This window comes from Anopheles arabiensis, chromosome 3 (assembly GCF_016920715.1).
Source record: "Anopheles arabiensis isolate DONGOLA chromosome 3, AaraD3, whole genome shotgun sequence".
In the NCBI taxonomy this organism is placed as follows: Eukaryota; Metazoa; Arthropoda; class Insecta; order Diptera; family Culicidae; genus Anopheles; species Anopheles arabiensis.
Genome location: NC_053518.1, coordinates 67,461,194 through 67,483,065, shown reverse-complemented (window position 1 = coordinate 67,483,065; position 21,872 = coordinate 67,461,194). Strand labels below are relative to the sequence as shown.

Here is a 21,872-nt window from a genome sequence, read left to right as displayed (position 1 = left end):
TAAGACAATAACAACTGTGTCAAGATTATGATATCCTTAACAGATGATAAACTTCAATTTGAATCAACCTTTACGACCAATTATTTTGCCGTGTTTTCCTTGCAGAAAATTTTAGAAATTTTCTTGCAAAAAACTGCAAAAAACATGCAAAAATGAATAAAGCTATTTCTCCTCAAACTACCGTTAATTCGTTAGTTGAAGTTTGTGACACAAAATCAACTTTAGAAAATACTTGTAATTTTATTTTTTGAATCAAGATACCATCATTCTTTAGTATCATTTTTTGGCTATTGCATGTATACTACTGAAAGTATGAGAGTTTCCGGGGTTTGCCTCTCTTGAAGTCCAAATATAATTCCAATAATCAGAACAATTATGCAAATAACAATAAAAAAAAACAATCAGTGTTTTCGATTTACTTAAAACTGTCTTTATTGATAGTGTATAACACTAAACACTGACAAAAAGAGAGCCTCTGCCAAATGGGACCCTGAGCGACCCCACGTGTGTGCGTGTGTGACTAACGTGTTTTCCCTTTACAAACGTGTGTTTTTCTGTTTGTAGTTTTGAGCTGTTGTTTTCTTCCCTCTATTGCTTACTTAAAATATACACCGATGACTTCTGCATGAACTAATCATAATAAGGTAACAATTTTGATTTATAATTTTGACACATTTCCTTTTCTCTCGAATTTTTTCTCCGTGTTCTTTGTAAACTAGCGGGAAAATTCAAGAGACCGGAAATGTATTAAGACTTGATCTGAAATTCACTGGGCTTATGTGTCTTACATGTCACTGTACACTTATAACATAAATTGAGCAACCTAATACTCCTTGCACACAACTCAGAAATCCTCCGTAAGAAAGAAGCCTGAAGCGCTGAATAGAATGCTAACTTCGTCGAGTGTTTGAAATGCGGTCAACCTGGTGCCGTTGTGCGGTATTTGCTTTCACTCGCTTCGTACTGATATGGCTCTGTAACACGGGACGCTCGGTTTCAACGCTCGGTTCACACTACTTTCTTATCACAATGTACACAATCCGTTATCATGCCGTAACTGTTTCTGTTTCTCCCTCTCTCTCTCCCTCGACCGTTTATCGTACAGGGAGAAGTAGAAATAGAAGGGCTTTTCGAAACCCCCAAACCAGGTGGTTTTATTTTGGTTTGCGTTAGTCATTTTGCCCCCTTCTTTGCTATTTACTCTCGCCATTGTTTTGTGTTGTTTTGCTTTTAGTACACCACCTGGAGTGCGCGGGAACTCCCATTGCTTGAAAACAATAATGAATGCTCCTTTCATCATCCTACAGATTTGTTTGACCCATTGTTTGTCTCCACTTATTTACGCTAAACACATACAGATAAACAGCATTTTACATGGCCTTTTTATCGCCTTCCTAAATATTAACACATTACGCCCCAGGTGTAGTGTCTTCATAGATTGAAGAACGAACGCAGTGGAGCAGTCCGCAATTTCCCCGCACGGTTAGAACGCTTCCTCGGGAGCAATAGGGGATTATTACATTTTTACAATATGATCGCCTCACCCGATGAGATATGATTGATTGTAATTAATTAGACTACCTGTTACGAGCTTTTAAAAATAAACACTACCATCAAGAAAGTCTTAGGCGATAGACAACGATTTGATTGTGCGCGAGAGATAGAGAGTGTGAAAGTGAGTGAAAAGTGTGTACTAAAAAGAAAGGAAACAGGGATTGAGGCTGGATAGAGTAATAAATATCTTTTTGTTTTTTCATGAAAAACCTTTTATGTTGATAATATTGCAAAATTAATTCGTGCGACACTATTCGCTATACCTTCTTGTCATGAAGAACCGCTGAGAAATTGGAGTCATTTATACGAAGGACACGACATAACACTATCATACACAGGGCTCTCTACGGTGCTGCGCCACCTTGCGGAAATGCCGATATGTATCGTGAGATGGAGAGAATTGCAAACACTACGCTCCCTAAACATTATGCTCGGCGCTGTAGCGCAGTGGCGTAGGTCAGATAATGTTGCCGGACTGTATCGGGGACGGTGGTGCGATCGGCGAGGGAGGTGACGCTTTCGGCGGCTTAATGTAGGACAGTGGCAGGGCGGCATGGGGAGGCACGGCATACGCGGACGGTACGACGGTGGACAGCAGGTGGGGTCCGTACAGGTTCCAGAACGCTTTCTGGTGCAGATCGTAGGCGAAGTGGTAGGACGGGAAGATGCCGGGCGGTAGACCGACCGGGGTCGTCAGCTGAGTGGGGCTGAAGGATGTCCGGCCGACCGGGGACTGTGACTGGGGGGCGGGTTCCTTCGCTGAGGACGGTCCGGTACCGTTCGGGTGGTTGGCGCTGTTTGGGGTGGGCGATTTTACCAGTGGTTTGGGTTTCCTTCGCGGCCGGTACTTGTAGTCGGGATGTTCCTTCATGTGTAGGGCTCTGGAAAAGAAAATAGAGAACAGCGCTATTATTAAACGATATTGAAATTGCAATAAGAAGTGTATGAGAATGTAGTAAACTGTTCAATCATAGTCAAATTATGTTTTTAGTACAAGACGATGAACTTGTCATCGGTAAACAAACTGATGTTTGGAAGGCTGATTTGTATCGGTTCTGCTTCTGAATGAAGATTTTAAGAATATTTTGTGTGTTTGTCAAGCTACCAGAAAGCCTGCTTGAGCAAAAGTTTTCACCCGTACTGTCAAAAAATGACGTTCAAGTTTTGTGTGTGGTTTTGTATGCAATGTTTACATGATTTCAGCCTCCAACTGACAAACTCCATACAAAAAACTGACGAGAACCGTGAAGGGTCCCAATATTAGATAACTTCTGCATGATCACAGATCATAACCATGATAAGAATCAAGAGATATAGGCGACAGATGTCTATAAACGTATATAAAAAAAAAGATTATACGTATATAAAAAAAATGAGTATATGAAAAAATGATAGTTACTTTGGTTCTAGGCTCTAGGCAATGCGATATTCGAACTACCCTGATATCTTCGAAGCTTGGGAACAGACTCCATATCCAAGTATTTTGAAGATCGTTAAAGCTTCCATAAATAAATTCATATGTTGGACGTAAATCTCTTTGGTTTAGTTAGTAAAATAAGATTATAGACATCGGTAAAGTGGACAAAAAAGATCATTATTACTAGAAATACATCGTAAATTCCTAAAGAGATGGTTAGGAACACGGTGAAGAACACAAATGTAGATAATCATAAAGAACATATTCACATTTTTGTTCAATAAATCATAGTGACACTGCATTTTAAATCGTACATCAAAAGTCTTAGATGTCTATCCAAATCTTCTATTAATCACTTCATCAAACAAAACTGTTTTAAGGTATATTTCACCAACATTAAAGTAAATATTTCATTGATCGCTACAAAGAATCAATTCGAACCGCCGCGGGTTTTGTTCAAACTAAAGATAAAATATACATCCTAAAACAGCGGTGTTTTTTTTTTGCTATCCATTCGCCTCCCATGAGGGTCGCCTTGAGGTCGCCCAGCTGCCGCACCAAACCGCTCCGAGGGAAAAGGCATTGAAATTAACACGAAACTTATCAGTCCAACGTGTTGACATTGAATCAACAACGACGGCACAGTCGCTCGTTCCCTTACCCCGTGTGTGTGAGAGAGAGGGTAATTTCGTAATCGATAATTTCCATGTTTGCCTTTCATCGCGTATCGAACACGTTGGAATCGAAATGGGTTCGGAGAATTTAATGATCCTGTGTGTTGAGTTCGAAAGCAACATCACCATTGTGTATGCATTGTGTGCATTGGTAGCCTTTTGCTGATAAGCGTGGACGGGTTTGACTGTTAATTCCCGCGCGATATAATTCCGAGAAATGAATAATTGTAGCGGTCTTCTTTCATTTTCTTGGGAAAATTGAAGATTTCATATCAGAGTGCAAAGGAAGCTTGATAGAATGGTAAGATAATATTTCAAATTCATATTTCATGGAAAACGTTGTAAGCGAATTCTGAATTTTCCTTTTTTGAGATTTTTTTTGTATGTTGTTAAATCATTCCCAACACAATAAGAGTTCATAACCTTTGGTGACCCTTTAGTTTGCGAATGTTATTGCAGGATTATTCGTGTAAAGTTAAGCGTCTAGCAATTTAGCCTTCTTTTGTTGTCCTCTACTCACAATAAATCGAATGAGTTAAGGATAATCCGGCAAAATAATCAAATAAACGTTTGCATCATCCCGAACCGTGTGCGCCGCGCCACCAAAGCAAACATAAAATTGGATGAAAAAGATTCGTTTGTTCCTTTTACAGAACACACTGGTTGACTGACTGGTTCGTCCACAGCGGAACCGTTAGAAAACTGGCGGTTCGTTTGTTAGCAACGTTCCAAAACGCGGATGTTCCACAGGGTCCCCACCCCGTCCTGAACAACTCCTGCAAAAACAACTCCACGCGATAACAATGCGTGACAATTGCGCTATTAATTGCATACGGCACAATGAAATGCGCTACAAAATGAAATAAAATAATACGCACACAGGCACGCACGCACTCAGGGGCGAACAGAGACACACGCGCCACCACGCGCAACCTACGAGAAGCCTAAATGATCATCCGAAGCTGGGGAGAAAAACGGTGTGGCGTTGTTGGGCGTGGGAAGGACTTTTCGCACACGCCTTTTTAAAAAGAGGAAAAATCTTTTCCTCCTCATCCCCATTTACCGCTGGCGGTGGGCGAGCGATGCTCACTACAAAGTGAGAGGGATTATGACAGCGCGATTTGTATACGCAAATCCAACAATCGCCTCCAACAATGGCGGAGCGGATGGAGGCTGGAAATTAATTTGATCCTGTTTTTCATTATTTCATCGAGCGTACCATTTGTTCGCTCATTATGCTACTTTTGTTACGCTCTGGCGATGATTGTTTCTTTTTTTTTGTGGGTGTGTGTGTGTTGATGCTGTTGTATGTGGTCTATTTTTTTGCGCCGAGCGAATGACGACTCATGGATGTGATTTTTCTGTCGAAATCAATGTCTGCGAGTACGGGTATCAGCGTTTTAAGCCGGAAAGGAAGCGTAAGGAAACCAGCCTGATTTACACTCATTGGCGACAATTTGATGTGGTGTTACTGGCGTACTTACCCACGGCTTGTAATCTTTCCGATAGGTTGGTTTGACGAATGTGCCGTGACGAAACAGGCACGATTGCTAATGCGGATGTAAGGCTTTCGCATGCATGAAATTGAATTGGGGAACCAATTTGTTGAAAGAAATCCAACAGAGGGGGGAAGCAACTTTTTTGGTGTTATTACGGAGTGATGAAGAGTAACACGTAAAATTTGTGTTAAATTTACGGTTGTGCAAATTTGTGAATGAATTTCGTAGCAAAAAAGGGTTTTCTTTATCAACATAGTTTGTTTAGCTGTAAAATACCATTGCTGCTGACATCAAACATGTCAAAATGGTCAATAATCCACCTCACTAAGTAATAAAAAACAAAAGTTTGGATTCATTTATAAAAAATTAAATTCTAAAAAATATAGTTAACTGGATTGGTGCTATTTGGCTATATGTTTTGTATCTGTATGTTTCATCAGTTGATATTTTTAACTGATTTTAACAAACACTCAAAATTACCCATTTATTGTTAATTTATCCGTTTTGAATCGGTTTTGAATTAATCTGACGCGAAAATCACTATTTTTACATAAGCCATTCAGGATCAAGATGAACAAAATGTCAAATCAGACGTCGAATGTGAAAGAATTGGATTTAAAATATAAATTGAGCTTTTAAAACTAAAACATTGTCATTCTGCTTTAAATAAGAAAACATTCGTGACTATTTCGTGACATAATTCAAACTATTTCAGAAAGAAGATAGATTAATTTGCTGAAGTTACATTAAAACATGAAGATGATGGAGAAGTGTCTGAATAAGGAAAATTTGTTCCCAAATGAAATTACAGGGTTGCTCTAACCAGCTTAGAGCTGGATGCTTCATTTCCAATACGTAAAATCCCAATTCACCAATGTCAAATGTGTATCGAACATATGCAAAGCAACCAATCACAGATGATTGGAGTTTCCATAGTTATTTTTGAAAGGTATTTAAGAGATTGAATTTGAATGGCTAGAGAAACCCTGTAAAAGTACGTAATTGTATGTATGATCTGCACTTTGAGCTGGGATTTTTTTATCGTTTTTTATAACTTGAGTTTTTTTTATAATTTATGGTAAAAAGTTATTTAATTGAAAAATTCATGTCAAACATTACCTTTGACATCAATGAATTGAAAGACCACTTTTTGTCGTTTAAAAATGATCTCAATTGTAAAGTACAGAATTGAGGACTGCAATATACAATATTGATCGACCGTTTTTTTATCGTTTAGCTTAGAAGCATGGAAGCAAATTTCTGCAATCTCAAGCGTTTTTGGTGCAGTGTGATACAGCGTCCGGAAGAAACGTAACACCTTCCACCACCCTCCCGACTATCCTTCATTCCCGCTGTGTTAAAGTGGCTATCTCTGTCGACACTATGCCAACAGTGCTGACGACCTGATAAGGGGATTTTGTTGCTGACTAAACGAAGGTGTAAATGCCGTTTCATGATACGGCCGGAAGGTGTGCACGTTTCTTTTTGTGCACCTTCCCCACGTGGTTGCATGCATGATTTCAGTATGCGTGTGTGTGTATTGTTCCGGATTGTTGAAAAATGCGCGCAACAACGCTTATCAGATATGACACGGAAAAGAAAAGGAACGGAACGGGAGGTCGTCATATCGATAAGTGTCATCTTTATTGTTTGCAAAATCATCTGCGATAGCGTACGAAAGCCATGTTTGTGGTGAGGAGCTTCACTCATGAATTTCACAATAACTGAAGGCATAATTTTGTGTGTCTAAATGTCCGTTTTGTGATTTCTGTGGTTCTAAAATAGGAATATTTTATGTTGTGTCTAAGCACATGTGTTATTTTTGGATAGTTTTGTGTTTGCTCACACTGTAAGATAATAAGTTTTTGATGTAGCTGCCTCTTCCTGAGTTACGGTCTGCTTCAAAAGTCATTTACTCACACGAACAGGGTAAAAAACAACGGGAAAAACACAAGAACCATTCTTCTCGCCATTGCCATGTAACAAACAAAGAGGAAACAAGACTCACCAAAAACGCATTAAACCTCAATATCTCGAGTGTGTGTATGCGCAAAACATGAGCTCTAAATTAGTTCGGTGTAACATGAATCCTTGACTTGGTTTGAGCTAGGCACAGACACATTCTCATTGCGGTTGCCTTCCCTATTCATCCTAGATAGCGCTTTTTTCCGCTCGCTCGTTGGCTTTTCTCATTGTAATTTAGTGTTCTTGTCGCTGGGATAGCGGGCGTGAGTCAAGGACTTTTTCTCAGGCCTATCTAGCCATTTATCTGTATTATCTGCGAGGCCGAAGGATATCACACCGGCAGGATTCTTTTCCAGATGTTTGCGTTAAGATCGTTGCTGACTGCTCTATGCTCTTGCTCCACAGATATTAGCTCGGAAATTTGCTTTATCGTGTGAGTGTCTGTGTTTCTGTTTTCTTTGCCTGATGATCGGTTACGGAAAAAGTTCGTAGTTCGAGCCGAAATTAAATAAAATGTCCTTGTCTGGCACACACAATTCCGCTCGCTCTCGTGTCCACCACAATGTATCTATTAGTTGAAGGGATCTTTCCGGTGCCAAAGCTAAGCTTAATGTAATCAAGGCTCTAGCTTCATGGTTTCCGAAAGAAATCAGCAAACATTCGCCACACTGTTCGCCTTTTCGCCACTACAAGGGGCGCTCCCCCTTGTCAACAGCGATTGCATTTCGTTCGGCTTGTTGGATACACGATTGCTGAACGAGTGAACCAGTCTGCCGGTCCCGTTGCCAACTTGATTGTTTGTCTTTGCGAAGAAGGGCCAGTGTCGGAGCACAATGGGCTTAAAATTGAAACACAACACAGTCCCGATGAGAACATTTAAGCCTTATACAATAGAGGCTTTGCCGGCTAAAAGGCCTGCATTTTGTGTGTATGTGTGTCGTGGCTGCCCGACACACAAAAAGGCAGCAATTTGGAGCGTTTTATCGACACCCCTGGGTTCGTTTGTTTTAACTCCGGCGTGTGCCTGTCGGCTGGAGACGGACTGTCGGTGTTCTGCACATTGCACACAGACGTCATCGGAACTGCACTGGAATGCAATGCATCGGAATTGCAGTGTGTGTGTGCTAACACTTAGTCAATGCGTAAATAATGAATCCTTTCTCTGGTGGAACAATGGGACAATATTGTGCGAGGTGGAAGCTAACATCATTCTGCCATGTTAAAGTGCATGATGATTAGAGATGTATAACAGTACTTAATAGAAGGACTGGAAAAATTGACAATCTTTCTTTTTGTGATAAAAATGTATCATCAGAAGAATCATCACCAGACTGGAGACTAACTAAATCATTAATAATCTCATTACGTCTGGCTTCTTGTGTGGCTTTGTTTATAAAAGTGTTTTCCGGTCGTAGGAATGCCAGTCGGATGATCCTGCCAGTGGGGGGAAGTAATTAAGTCGTTTCATTCGCTTAATTACTGTCCATTTCCTACCCGGAAAGGATATATTTCCCTGGACAACGTGTACCGTTTAGCAACCGGGCATGTAAGGTCCGGTGTTGCTCTTCCCGCTTGGTGTGTGTGGTAGGTCAGAGAGGGATATGAAAAGCAATAAGTGAAAGTGTAATTTGTACGGCAAAATGGGGAATACGGAATGATCATTGTCAGTAAAGCAGTGGATTGAAGTAGCGTGAAAATGAAATAAGCTAAAATATGATATCTAATGTATACAATTAAATTACTATGTCACGTGAAAATACTCGTTTGGTAAAAATAATTTCATGTTTGTGCATATTTCAGACTTAAAAAAATCTGTTACAGGCTACTTCCACTAGAACCACTATAGTCTTCTCGTCATTTATTCAACTACAAATATGTCTTAATAAAATGTATGCATCATAAGAACGTTCTTAATCAAGGACGACATTTTGCTGGTCAATGAATGTTGAAAACAAATATCTTTTAAGTTATTTAGGCGTTTTGTATTGTTTTAATTTACTCTACCAAATTTTCCCTTTTTTCGTCAATTCTTAGATTTAATAGAGTGTAATTGTTACAAATATGTTGCTAATTCCCGACAATGGGGTTCTTCCCGTTTTAAGTTAGTTGGCTGAAATTTCAGCCTGTCAGCTGTTTGCATTGTATAGCAGTTTTCGAGCAGCTATCTAAGTCGGTATAACATACAGGTAGGCTTATCCAAAGGTGTTTGGGTTTAGAAGGCTGATTTTTATCACTTCTGCTTCTTAATGAAGATTTCAAGAGTGTTTTGTGTATTCGTCAAGCCTCCAGGAAGCTTGTTTGTGCAAAAGTGTTAAAATTTAGTTATAAAAAACGTACTATTAGACTACCTGGTTTACATACTCTTTGATTCTAGATTCCCCACCTGATTTCTCTAATGCACATTGCGATAAATGCATACACGACCTTGTTTTGACATCTTTTCGAACAGGTACTCGAATATAATTCTGGCTTTGAGGCTAAAATAATCTAGACTGAAAATTGCAGGCTAGTTTTATGTGTGGTTTTGTATAAAGTATTTACATGATTTCAGCCTCCAGCTGTCAAAATCCATACAAAAAACTGACTAGAATCGTGAAGGGCCTAAATGCTTGAAAATGCTCCTAATAAAGCAGTAAATGTGTTTGTAACCTTGTTTCAACTTCTATACTATATCTCTATTAGTCTACGCCTTCGGAGATACTTGTACCTAAAAATTAAAACAATTTTATAATAAATTCTACAAAAACATGAATGTATTTTATTATATTTTTAACGTAATGTAGATCTTTCTTTTGAAAATCAATTTAATAGCTTCCTGATAAGTTCATCGTGGGAGGCAACGTCTTCATTAATATTGAGTATTTTTCCGCGAATAATGAAAACAAATCCCTTATCACGGCCGTTATAATCCACCCTTCCGTGATTATTCATTATTTGTCCATGACGTATGCCTGTTTGCACGGGAGATTTAGATGCCTGCTTAAGTAAGCTACGCTTTATCAACACATACGCGAACATTCTTGATTTTGTGTGTCTTTCAATTGAATTCTTTTCCTATATGTCATCCAGATTAATTAAACAGTCAATAGAAAACCACTCGAACGGAAATCTCTCAAAACTGTTTAAACCAAAAAAAGGGTAAATCGTATTCGGTTCACTTTTCTTCTCGAACAGATGCAAAAGTGTCATTTGTCACAAGTGTGTCCTGGCCAGGGGCTTCTAGAAGAAACATTGGTAAACAATCAACAGCGCTACTTCACATCCCTACTTGACCAATCGTCATATTTTGTGCTCGTTTCGTTCGAAACCAGGGGAGGGGTTCTTTTTTGTTCATCACTTGACAACGAATGCAAATTATGATTGTTTAGTGCAGCCAGAGTGTCCTCGAAGCTCGGCAGGGATGTTTGGGCTTGGGCTAGCACACTGTTGAAACTGTCAACCGACGGCCCCGGTCGGGTGGCAGGGTGTCACGTCAGTTGTAAATATTGTCCCGAAACGAGAAAGAATGATGAAAATCCATCAGCGAGCAACAGAGGGTCTGTTCTGTCATACACGCGAGTCGAGATTTCCGTTCGGCTTTAAGCTTTAAATTCGTTCCAGATTTCCTGTGCCGTCTGAACCGTGTTTCATTCATTTTTCTTGTTTACTTGTGCCGACATTGGTCGTCATTGGCTGTGTGCTGTCGGCAAAGGATCGTCACCGAAGAGAAGCATCTGGGTGCATGTGTGTGCATATGAGGGGCTTTACTTTTTTCATTTAGTTTTTTTTTGTAAAGATGTTTTCCTTTCCTCTGCTTTCTCCGACTACAATCATCACAATAGTTCATTCTGTTCATCGCATCAAAGTAATGGAAACTAATGAGAATGGTGTAGGCGAACACTAAAATGGATTTATCGTACAACGCGTAAGCTTCGTGGCACATGTTGTGGTCTAGAAGTAATAATTGCTTTAAGTAATATTCAAAATATTCATCTCAATACAGCAACTAGCTCAATGTTGGTTGCATTTACTGGGGATATTTCTCCCTCGTCTCTTTTCCATCTCGCTATTACACGATCATCAACTCGATTGTTCTAGATTTTGTTCTGGCTCTCTTTCATCTGCCGGCCGATACTCGTGGCCGATAAAATACATCTGGTTTTGATTGGCCAAATCCATCACACGATCACCATGTATGCATAAAAGTGTTGTGTTCCTGAAAGCCGCCAAACACATGTAGGTGGAACGTTCTAGCTTTTGTGCCCGCAGCTGTACAATTATAAAGTGCCGGAACGTGTACAGTGAGATGTTTGTTTTTGTTTTATTCTGCGACAAATACTGCAAATAATATGAACCAGTTTGTGAACAAAAAAATACCCCTGGGCATTGTGGCACATGTGTGGGGAGTTTTGTGTAACATTTGTTTGCGAAAATTTGGGTGTCCTCAATTTGAATTATTGTTCGAAAACTTGGGCCAATTTGGTTTTGGTGCCCTCAATTTGAATTAATGTTACGAAAAAATTACAAAGCTCAACACGCAATACATTTGTTTGTCCGTCTACTTGATTTAGGTTTATTTTCTTGTAAAAGTAGGTTAGGCTATCAATTAAAGTGGCGCGTGCTCTTATGTACCTTTCAGTTCTTCGAGGTGATTCTCGATACAGCACTGTGTTGTACTATTGAGCTGTTTACTATTTCTTCTTTATATGATGCAATTCTATGTTAATTTATATTTTTGTTAACTTTCTGTTTAAATTACACTTTTTGAGTTACACTTTTTAACAGTTTTTAATGTTGTATTTGAAAGTGATATTAAACTTCTGCACAAAACGCGTTTTCAATTGAAAGCGTTTGTAAAGGAAGTTAGCTTTTATGGTTTGTTTGAGCATTTTACCTAGATATGTGTACTACAAAACTATTTTTATCTCTTAACTAGTTAATTTAGCCCGGTTAAACGGCTGCGCAGTCAAATTTCATAGTTATATGCAAAAACCCAGGCATGCGATATTTTATTTGCTTTATTTATTTTTTTATATATTTTTCAGTATAACTCATACTTGTTCCTGTTCCTGCCAGGTGTTTTGTTCGATCTAATTTCCTGCTAAAGCCTTAGTCGAAGTCTTCAACAATTGGAAACAGAGTGCCAGGCCCGGTTATGCATCTGCTTAGTATTTTGGTATCACTTATTCTTATTCACTTTATGGGACAAACTGTTTTCCTGAACTCTATTTCTATCGAAAATTGTATTTATACCTATTTCCCTGTCCCTGTCCATTTTTATGTCCAGGTGGTTATCTTGGCTATCCTTCGTAGTTCTGGTTATACTTTGTCTCCTTATGTTATTTCGAATACTAAGCTAATTTGCTGAGTCAACTCTTATATTTGTCACTTTGTATTAAGTTTTCATAATTTCTGGGCATATTACATACAACGTATGTTTAGAACAAATTGTACTAAAAATCAAAGCTTCATAACTTTTTTTGAAAAATAAAGCGCAGCAAATAACTGTTGGCACTGAATTTTTGAGTCAACTTCCAAGAAAATATCCGTAAAGCAATGAATTATATCGCTCTCACAATTGAAGGTAAAACATAAATCCCTCTATCGATAGTACAGCACTTTTAGTACAATCAAAATCCCGGTTTAATCTTTTACACCGTAACGATAAACTGCAAATCACTCTTCGCGTCGCCATAATCCCTGCGATTAAATTACTGCACTAGTATAATAGGAATACAGCGAAATCGTAACCTCCCCAACAATGCCCTAATATCAGCAAAATTAGTAATGGGCTTCGCGGAATAGGGCTTAAGCCTATCCAGGGGAAATCGATCAAACCTGGCATTAAAATCATTTGTTACAATTCCGCTTGCACGTTTATGATGATCGATTGCAGGAGGCACTTTTGTTGGGGGGAGGGGGGCGGTTGAAAGTGAACCATCATCATCATCATCATCATCGTCACCATCGTAAAGCGTGGGATTGTGGTGGTTATTCGGTGGTCGCTTATCACCTCATAATGTCTTCGGACCAGCTCTTTCTCTCTCTCTCTTCTCCACGCTCATTAGTCCCTTCACCTTGCTTTGTTCATGTGATGTAAACACAAACACGGCGAACAAATAAAAATAGCGTGACTCAGGGAGAGTTCTTGTGCAATTTTGGGGCACCTCAAATGGGACCTTGAGATATTTACGACATTTCGCAAATTTGCCTCATCATCATTATCGAAGGGATGAATAATGCCGTCGGGAATTAGAGAGGTCAGCTTACCTTAACCGCTTGGCTTCATCGATGAAGGGTCGCTTTTCGCCCTCGGTTAGCAGCTTCCATTGGGCGCCGAGATTTTTGGAAATCTCCGAATTGTGCATCTTCGGATTGTCCTGTGCCATCTTGCGGCGCTGACCGCGGGACCACACCATGAACGCGTTCATCGGTCGCTTGATGTGTTCGCCGGCGCTGGCGGGGCTGTGATTCTTCGATGCCATAGTCATGTCCATGGTGATGATGGAGGGTTTTAGATTGAGTGGTCTAGAAAGCACTTGTTTCGCCTACTTTCGAACACAACCACGCACACAAACAATAGAGACAATAGGTATCGCTCGACTGACGAGATGACTTCTCATAAACCGTTTCACCGTTTATCGCTTCCTTATTTGCGTGGTCTTTAGTAGACAACACACACGGGGTCTCGTGCGCTGGAGCTGGTTATCACGAGGCGCTTTCACACACCAACAGGAGAAGTGGTCTTATCTGCGCGTTTTACAATTGTATCTTAGCCGGCACAAACTCCACCCAATTCGATTGATGGTGGTGGCTCTATTCCGCTGCTCTTTCCCTATCAAACCAATAAACACACATGCCACACTCATACGCCGAGCTCTACAATCCGGAAACTGGCGGCCGATTAAACGCTTCACTATCACCACACGCGGGTGTCATTTTGACCACGCGGAGAACAAACACCTAACCACAGACGCACTCAAATAACCCACAACTGTCAATAGCAACTAATCACGAGCTGGAAAAGCAATCCAGTGACCCGTGGAAACGCAATGTAACGCCACCACCCGAAACGCGACTACCCAACACGCGATACGCGATCGGACATCTCGTGCAGATGTTGGCGTGTGGAGCAACGGGTTTGTCTGACTGAGTGAGTGACTGACTGGCTTGCTGACTGTCTCGGGCACGGGCTCGAGCGTGATTGGGACGCGCTGAGAGATTCCGATGTTTTCACGCTGGGTTCTAAGCGCATAATGGTCCCTATCATAATCTGTTCCACTGTTGATATTTTGATAAAAAACAGGGAAAGACTAAGCGGAGCTGGGTGTGAATGAGCGGTGCACGTGAACCCACATTGCGTTCGCTCTCGCACATTTGCTCGTTTTGGTTGTGTATGCGTGTGTGTAAGTATGCTTGGGTAGAATTTGAAGAACGGTGGCGTACCGCGAGACCAGAAAGGAGCAGAAAAACACATACAATCATGGAACAAAAAAAGAGAACGCAAGTCTCTCTCCCACTCTATTCCTCTCTCTTTTCATACACTACAATGCGCTCGACTAAGATTGAAGAGCATGAAAAGAATCCTTTTGTGTGGGTGCGTGTGTACGTATACGTGAGAGTCAAAAGTGAAAAGCAGGAAAAGTCATTTTCCATCCGTCCGGCTCGCTCGTTGTCGTCCTCGCAGATGCGTTGTTGTTTGTGGAGGATCAAACAACCAAAAAACACAAACGCTCGGTGTTTTACGCACATGTGTGTTTGGCCCGGTGCACAAGCGAGATGTTGTGTTGGTTTCGCATGTGGGCAAATGAAATGGGCGCGAAGGCTCATAAATGATGCACGGCTGAAAAGGATAGCTCTTACGCCGGATGATATGCGGCGTGTGTAAGCATGTGGAGAGATTGAGAGCGTTCGGTCTCCCGCACTCCAAGAGGCGGACAGTTTTGTGTTTTTGATGTGTAATGTGTAGCTTTTCTCTCGTTTGAAAGTTTTTTTTTAGACACAGCACATTATATATACAAGCGGGATTGAGGTGTGGTTGCTTTGAAGCATCCTGTTTTGTGGTGTAGTAGTAGCGCAGTTTCATGAATGAAACTTCAGCATTCCTTTACAGCTCTTCATTATAGTTGCTTTTTTTTACTTTTTTGGAAAATATCTAATGTGCTGCATGAATGTCAATAAACGAATTACTCAAAGTTTGTTGTAGTTTCTTTCGTTGGGAATTTTGTATTTGATAACAAATAATATCTATAAAAAAAGTGTTGAAATGGCTTTGAATGGGGCTTTTGTGATCGAAAGACTGTACAATATAACGAAAGAAAAATCCGTGAAATTCCCATGATCTGTAAATTATTCCAAACTGCTAATCTAAAATCTAAAAAAAACGTACAGCTTTATTATTTTTAACGTTCTATCTACAACTGCTGCTACAGCTTAAAGAAAATAAACACGAACTCATTTGGAATAAATGTACCGTTTAAATATTATGTAAAGATTGTCAGGCGTCTTCTCGATTATCAAAATAAGGATTCTACACGAATCATGTAATCAGTTGCATCGTGGCGGAAAGCATAGCATTTTTTTGTGTGTCTGTAAAGTAATGGTTATTTTTGGTTATGTGGTGTTTTCTAACTCTGTTTGTCTCAATTTCGTGTTAAATAATGTGCCAAATAGTCCAATATTTTTGTAAATTTTCACATCACAAATTCAGAGGTATCACCGCTAAAGGTTCGTCGTTGTGATCTTGAATACAAATTAATGCTTAATTTGAACGGAAGTAATTGGATGAACGATGGAACAAAGTAAAGTTATTTTAATTTGTATTAATATTATTATTATTATTATTTTCATTATTATTATTATTCATATTATTATCATTATTATTGTTATTATTATTTTTATTATTTTTATCATTATTATTATTATTATTATTATTATTATTATTATTATTTCAATAACATAATAATAATAATAATAATAATAATAATAATAATAATAATAATAATAATAATAATTATTATTATAATTATTATTTTTATTTTTATTTTTATTTTTATTTTTATTTTTATTTTTATTTTTATTTTTATTTTTACTTTTATTTTTATTTTTATTTTTATTTTTATTTTTACTTTTATTTTTATTTTTATTTTTATTTTTATTTTTATTTTTATTTTTATTTTTATTTTTATTTTTATTTTTATTTTTATTTTTATTTTTATTTTTATTTTTATTTTTATTTTTATTTTTATTTTTATTTTTATTTTTATTTTTATTTTTATTTTTATTTTTATTTTTATTTTTATTTTTATTTTTATTTTTATTTTTATTTTTATTTTTATTTTTATTTTTATTTTTATTTTTATTTTTATTTTTATTTTTATTTTTATTTTTATTTTTATTTTTATTTTTATTTTTATTTTTATTTTTATTTTTATTTTTATTTTTATTTTTATTTTTATTTTTATTTTTATTTTTATTTTTATTTTTATTTTTATTTTTATTTTTATTTTTATTTTTATTTTTATTTTTATTTTTATTTTTATTTTTATTTTTATTTTTATTTTTATTTTTATTTTTATTTTTATTTTTATTTTTATTTTTATTTTTATTTTTATTATTATTATCATTATTATTATTATTATTATTATTATTATTATTATTATTATTATTATTATTATTATTATTATTATTATTATTATTATTCTTATTATTCTAATTATTATTATTATTATTCTTATTATTGATATTATTATTATTATTATTATTTAGGTTATTATTATTATTATTATTATTTTTTTGTTATTATTTTTATGATTATTATTATTATTATTATTATTATTATTTTTATTATTATTATTATTATTATTATTATTATTATTACCATTATTATTATTATTACTATTATTATTATTATTATTATTATAGTCAATAATAGTCCAATAGTCCTTTTTATACGATATGACAATTTGTAAGCTATTCGTTCGCTATTTTATAAAAGAAAATAATCAGCTATGTCATTAAAACACTTAGAAAATCATGTGTTAATAAAATGATTATAAATGTTTTATAGAAGAAAAAAAAGTTGATGCTTATTCTAATTGTTTAAGTACATCCAAAACCCTACTAGTCATTGCTTACTACTGGACAGCGCCAATACAATCCATTTATGTACGCTGCTTTTGTACGACTTTTTAACCATTCATTGAATCGTCACGCAACAACAGTAAAGCAACACCGCCCAGCAAACACATTCCGTTTTGTTGCTGAACTGTGTGTGTGTGTTGATGCTGGTTCTGGTAGAACTCAGGCACAAAACATAAATATTACGCTACTCTAGTGCGGGTGCAGGTTATGCTCCCAGATGTGTGAAAATACGCTAACCAGAGCCACACTCTCCGGTGTCGTGCCAGCAGCGAGCGAGACAACAAACGACCGGATTCTCTTTTCCCAACTTGTTTTCCACACTACGCTTGTGTGCGTGTTTTCTTTCAGTTCAAACGACAAAAGTAAAAACCATGTCTTGTTTCAAAGCGAAAAAAAAGAAAAACGAAAAGAATCGAAATTCCCATTTGTGGGTGGAAAAAGCAGTCTTGCGCACAAAGCGTCAAGCACGTGGAAAAACAGACAATCAAACCTTCTTTCCCCAGCAGACAAACAAACGCCACTCGGCGGGTACGATTGGGGGGAAGTACGATGAGAGCAGCATAAGTAGCCATCAGGATCATGGCCGGTGTTTGGGAAGTGTTTTTTTCTCTTTTAATGGCTACACACCGGGCAACAAGGGGAACCGGAAATCGGAGATAATTAGAGGTAATTTTATTCGAACGCCCAAGTCTCTTGTGAGGCGTTTCTGAGGCGTCTTCGTGTCTTCAGGATTTGTTTAGGATTTGTTTATATCTTCAAACGGGTTCAGCTTGATCCCATTTATCCTGCCACAAAGCGTGTGTTATCCTGTATTGGATCGGGCCAATGTCATAATGGTGTTTGTGTGTGTATTTTTTTCTCCATTCGACGTTATCTGCTCTTTATCCAATTCCTCCCGAGCAATTATTATTATGGTGCCGTTTGTTACTGTTGCATGTTTATCATTAAGTAAACGTGTTTGCTGTGCGAAGCCGAAGAAAAAATGTCTGTTTTTCATGTTTTGTGTGTGCGTGTGTGTGTTGCGTTGGCCCTTTCAACCAGTTTGTTGGCTTTATTTTAGTCTCTTTCTCTTCCCTTTGTCGTCGTTGCTGTTGTTACTGTGTGAGATGTTTTTCTTTCCCATAAAATACGCCGCAAGGCAAGGAAAGGAGGGGACAAAACGGAAGAAAGTACACGCAAGGCACGGCGGGGTTTTGTTGCTATACAAACAATCGATAAGTTCTGCCCATATGCTTCTTGCGTTCGGTGAGTAGCGATCGTAAAAAAAAACCTCCCTGACGCACAAAAAACGCACAAACAAACCATACAAAACGTATAAAAATATCAAATGAAACATGACAAAATGCTTACATGACTCTTGAAAGCGTTAGGGCTCTGTGTGGCACACTATGGCTGGCAAACGAGTGCCTCGGAACGATCCAATGGGAGGCAGAAAGAAAGCATCCATTGTCGGGTGGATCCATCCGAACAAAAGCAGCAATGGGGGACACGCAGACACAAAACACTAAGCGCTGATACGAGCCCGAGCGCGCGCGGCCATCATTGTGTAAATCTAAACTCGTTTCTTCGGTGTGACAAAGCAGGAAAACAATACCACGTACTGCAATCGTGGGTGCGACAAGGCGGAAAAAGAGAAAGAGCGAAAGAAAGAGCGAGAGAGCGAACGAGCCTGGATGAAAATGACATCCATTTTTCCATACCGGCGCATTGTGTTTCGTGCGCTGCCGAGGGGAGCTCAGCAGAGAGCAGCCAATAAGAAAAATTAGCGGGTGTGGTTTTCCGCCTGCCGAAAAGCGTGGTCGCTCTCGCTCGCCGCCGAAACAGGGGAGAGAGAGGACAAAGAAAATGTGGTTGGGAAAATTGTGGGGGTTCGACAGGGAAAATCGCTCCCGTGATTTGGTTGTGTTGGTTGACATTTTTCTTTGCGCTGAGATGCTACTGCCTGAGCATGTCCTTTACTCTTAACTCACACAAACACACCTAGAGCTAACAAAGGAGGCCGCCCGAACAATGTCCTCCTTTTTTGCGCGCCACGCGCGGAGAGAAACCACGTGAGTGTTAGACGCGCCAAAGTACTCTTGTTGCGGAATTGTAGTAAGCGTGGTAAACGCGCGCAACACGTGGTTCCGGTGGTTTTCTGTGGCGGTGGTGTTGTGTGGTTTTTGCTGTTGTTGTTGTTGTGCTGCTTGCGACCTATAAGCAGGCAGCGATGATGATGATGATGATGGGAAAATGTTTATTGACAACTGATTTGTGGTTGGAATGCTGGTTTCGAGATGCCATCGCACACACAAACGGGCCATTGTGTTTTGGTTGTTGTATGATGTGCTTTTATGACTACATTGCGCTGTGTACTATGCGTGGTTTTTGTGCATGAAATGATATGCTCTTTTATTCGTTTCTGATTGATAACATTTTATGTTCTATTTTTATTGCTACTCTACTTTCTTCTGCTCTAGTTAAAAAAAAAAAAACACATGTTTACTGGTTAACGGGAACGCTTTTAAACTTGATAGTTTTCCAAAGAGATTAAAAAGAAAATAACATAACCAAGAACTCCTTCCTGAGTACAGGAAGTTTGCAACCAAGAAAATTGCAAGAAAATGGAAGTTTGCAACCAAGAAGATTGTTTGATTAAGGCGAAAGCGATTTTGTAAAAACAATGCGGTGTAAAAACACCACGCATATCCGGGAGTAGCGGAATTTGGGACAAGTGTGCCATAGGGGCAAGAGTGCCACCAAGCATTTTTTCCATAAAAACTTTAGTTAAATGATCAATTGTGTATACAGTTGGTTGTATTCCAATGACTAGGCATACTGAGCCGAATTTTATATAGATCAATCGATTTTTCCCATTGTTTTGAACTGATTTATGTTGAGTTTCAAAATTGATCAGTATATTATAGTTTTTCAATCAAACCAAATAAGCTCTCAAACATCATGGGAACAATCAACCGAGGAAATATTCACACCACCGTAAAACTGAGAAAACGTGAAATTTTTTGTGGGATTAGTTGAAAGAATCTTTCTTTTTGTCTCTGAAAAATTCAATTTCAAAAAAGTTACAACTTTTGGGGCAAAAGAGTCATCTCTATTTGGGGCAAGTGAGCCACCATCTTTCATAAGCGCGAGCTGTCAAAAATTTAAACATTGTTGTAGCGGGCAGCGGTATGGTGCGCTATTACGCTATTGTTACCATATTGCGATAAGGTTTGTGATGAAAAAGGGTTCATTGGTGACTGAAGACATGTAGAAATACATACACTAGTGCCACAAACGTAACAATTTCAAATTACCTAAGAAATACGTTTATTTTAACCAGATGGCCGTCTTGCCCCATACGAGTGGCACTCTTGCTCCAGGGGCCAAAAAGCAACGTCTTTTTAGACTCTTTTTAAAACGCTTCAAAAACAGTTTTGTTTGCAAAAAGATTAAATAAATAAATGAGTCACGAAAAGATGTAAAATGGTTATAAGATTTAAATCGGCTTTTGATAAACACGTTTTAGTGAGTTATAACATAAAATGCTTAAGGTGACACACTTGCCCCAAATTCCGCTACCGCTATCTTTGTAGATGAAATAGTACCTCTACCTATATAAATGTAATTGTACGCGACGTTTTTTATCTCCATAACAATATAGTTTATAGATAATGACCATTAGACCAGCACATACAAAAACGGGAGAAATTAGATTTTTTTACATAAACGAACGAATATCACAAACAAAAAACGGAAATGTCTCGTTAAATATGTAACGTCTGGTCAGCCTAATTGTGGCCATTTTCAATGACAATAAATTATCTCGGATCAGTTGCTTTATGTGAATTTACTCCACGTTTCCTGTTTCACACAATCGTTATGTTTACAAACATTCTCTACTCCGGTTTTGTTCAAGTAGAAAAGTGAAAAAGCCTCTGTTTATGCGTTTCTCCCATTTCGTATGCCTCATTCCAAAGAAAAGATTTACTGTACCGCAGGTCAGTAAGTAGATTCATTTGCTGCTACTCTTCGATTGCTGCCGGAAGCACATGGAAAACTTCAATCATCTCCACTGGGTGCACCTATACTGCACGGCAGAGCACATTAATATGTGCCCACTTCACCAGACGGAACTAATTCGTTGCACGCTTTTTCAATTGAACAGTTCCTTAACAGTCCCTACCAACAATCCTTTCTGTTCCCGCACGCACAGGAATGTATGCAACGACACTTGGGTTTCCCCTTCGCTTTAAAGGCAATCCCACCCCACCTCACCAGCACTCGGTTCGCGGCGGTTCCGAAGATGAAGATTTTCGTTATGAATAATCATCATAGACACACTGTAAACAATAAACACAATCCCGTCATTATCGGAGTCTAATCATCGCCCTACCGACCCGAATATGTGTGCCTATATTACCCATCGCATACACACACAAAATGGGAGAGCAATGGTGAAGCACGCCTCATGACCTTCGCTTTGCGCAAGCGAGCGTGAGGCGCGGCACGTGAACGCTTCTGGCGGGATATCCGTACGCACGCCTGCCGATGCCACCGTTCGGCAATAAAGAATTATAATCCCCACACTGAAGGACGGATTATAAATGCCATAACAATAAGTTAGACGCTTAGCCATGCAAGGGGGACGCTGCAACACTG

The 21,872-nt window shown here is 38.4% G+C and overlaps 1 protein-coding gene across 1 annotated transcript; it reads right to left on the bottom strand.

Moving 5' to 3' along the window:
• Nucleotides 1-407: 407 nt before the first annotated feature.
• LOC120903584 (transcription factor Sox-14-like) lies at nucleotides 408-14,328 on the bottom strand. The gene is made up of 2 exons (XM_040313104.1): nucleotides 13,359-14,328; nucleotides 408-2,435 (listed from the first exon to the last, which is right to left on the bottom strand). The coding sequence occupies exons 1-2, from the start codon at nucleotides 13,583-13,585 to the stop codon at nucleotides 2,012-2,014; spliced, it is 651 nt and encodes a 216-aa protein (XP_040169038.1). The 5' UTR covers nucleotides 13,586-14,328; the 3' UTR covers nucleotides 408-2,011.
• Nucleotides 14,329-21,872: the final 7,544 nt, after the last annotated feature.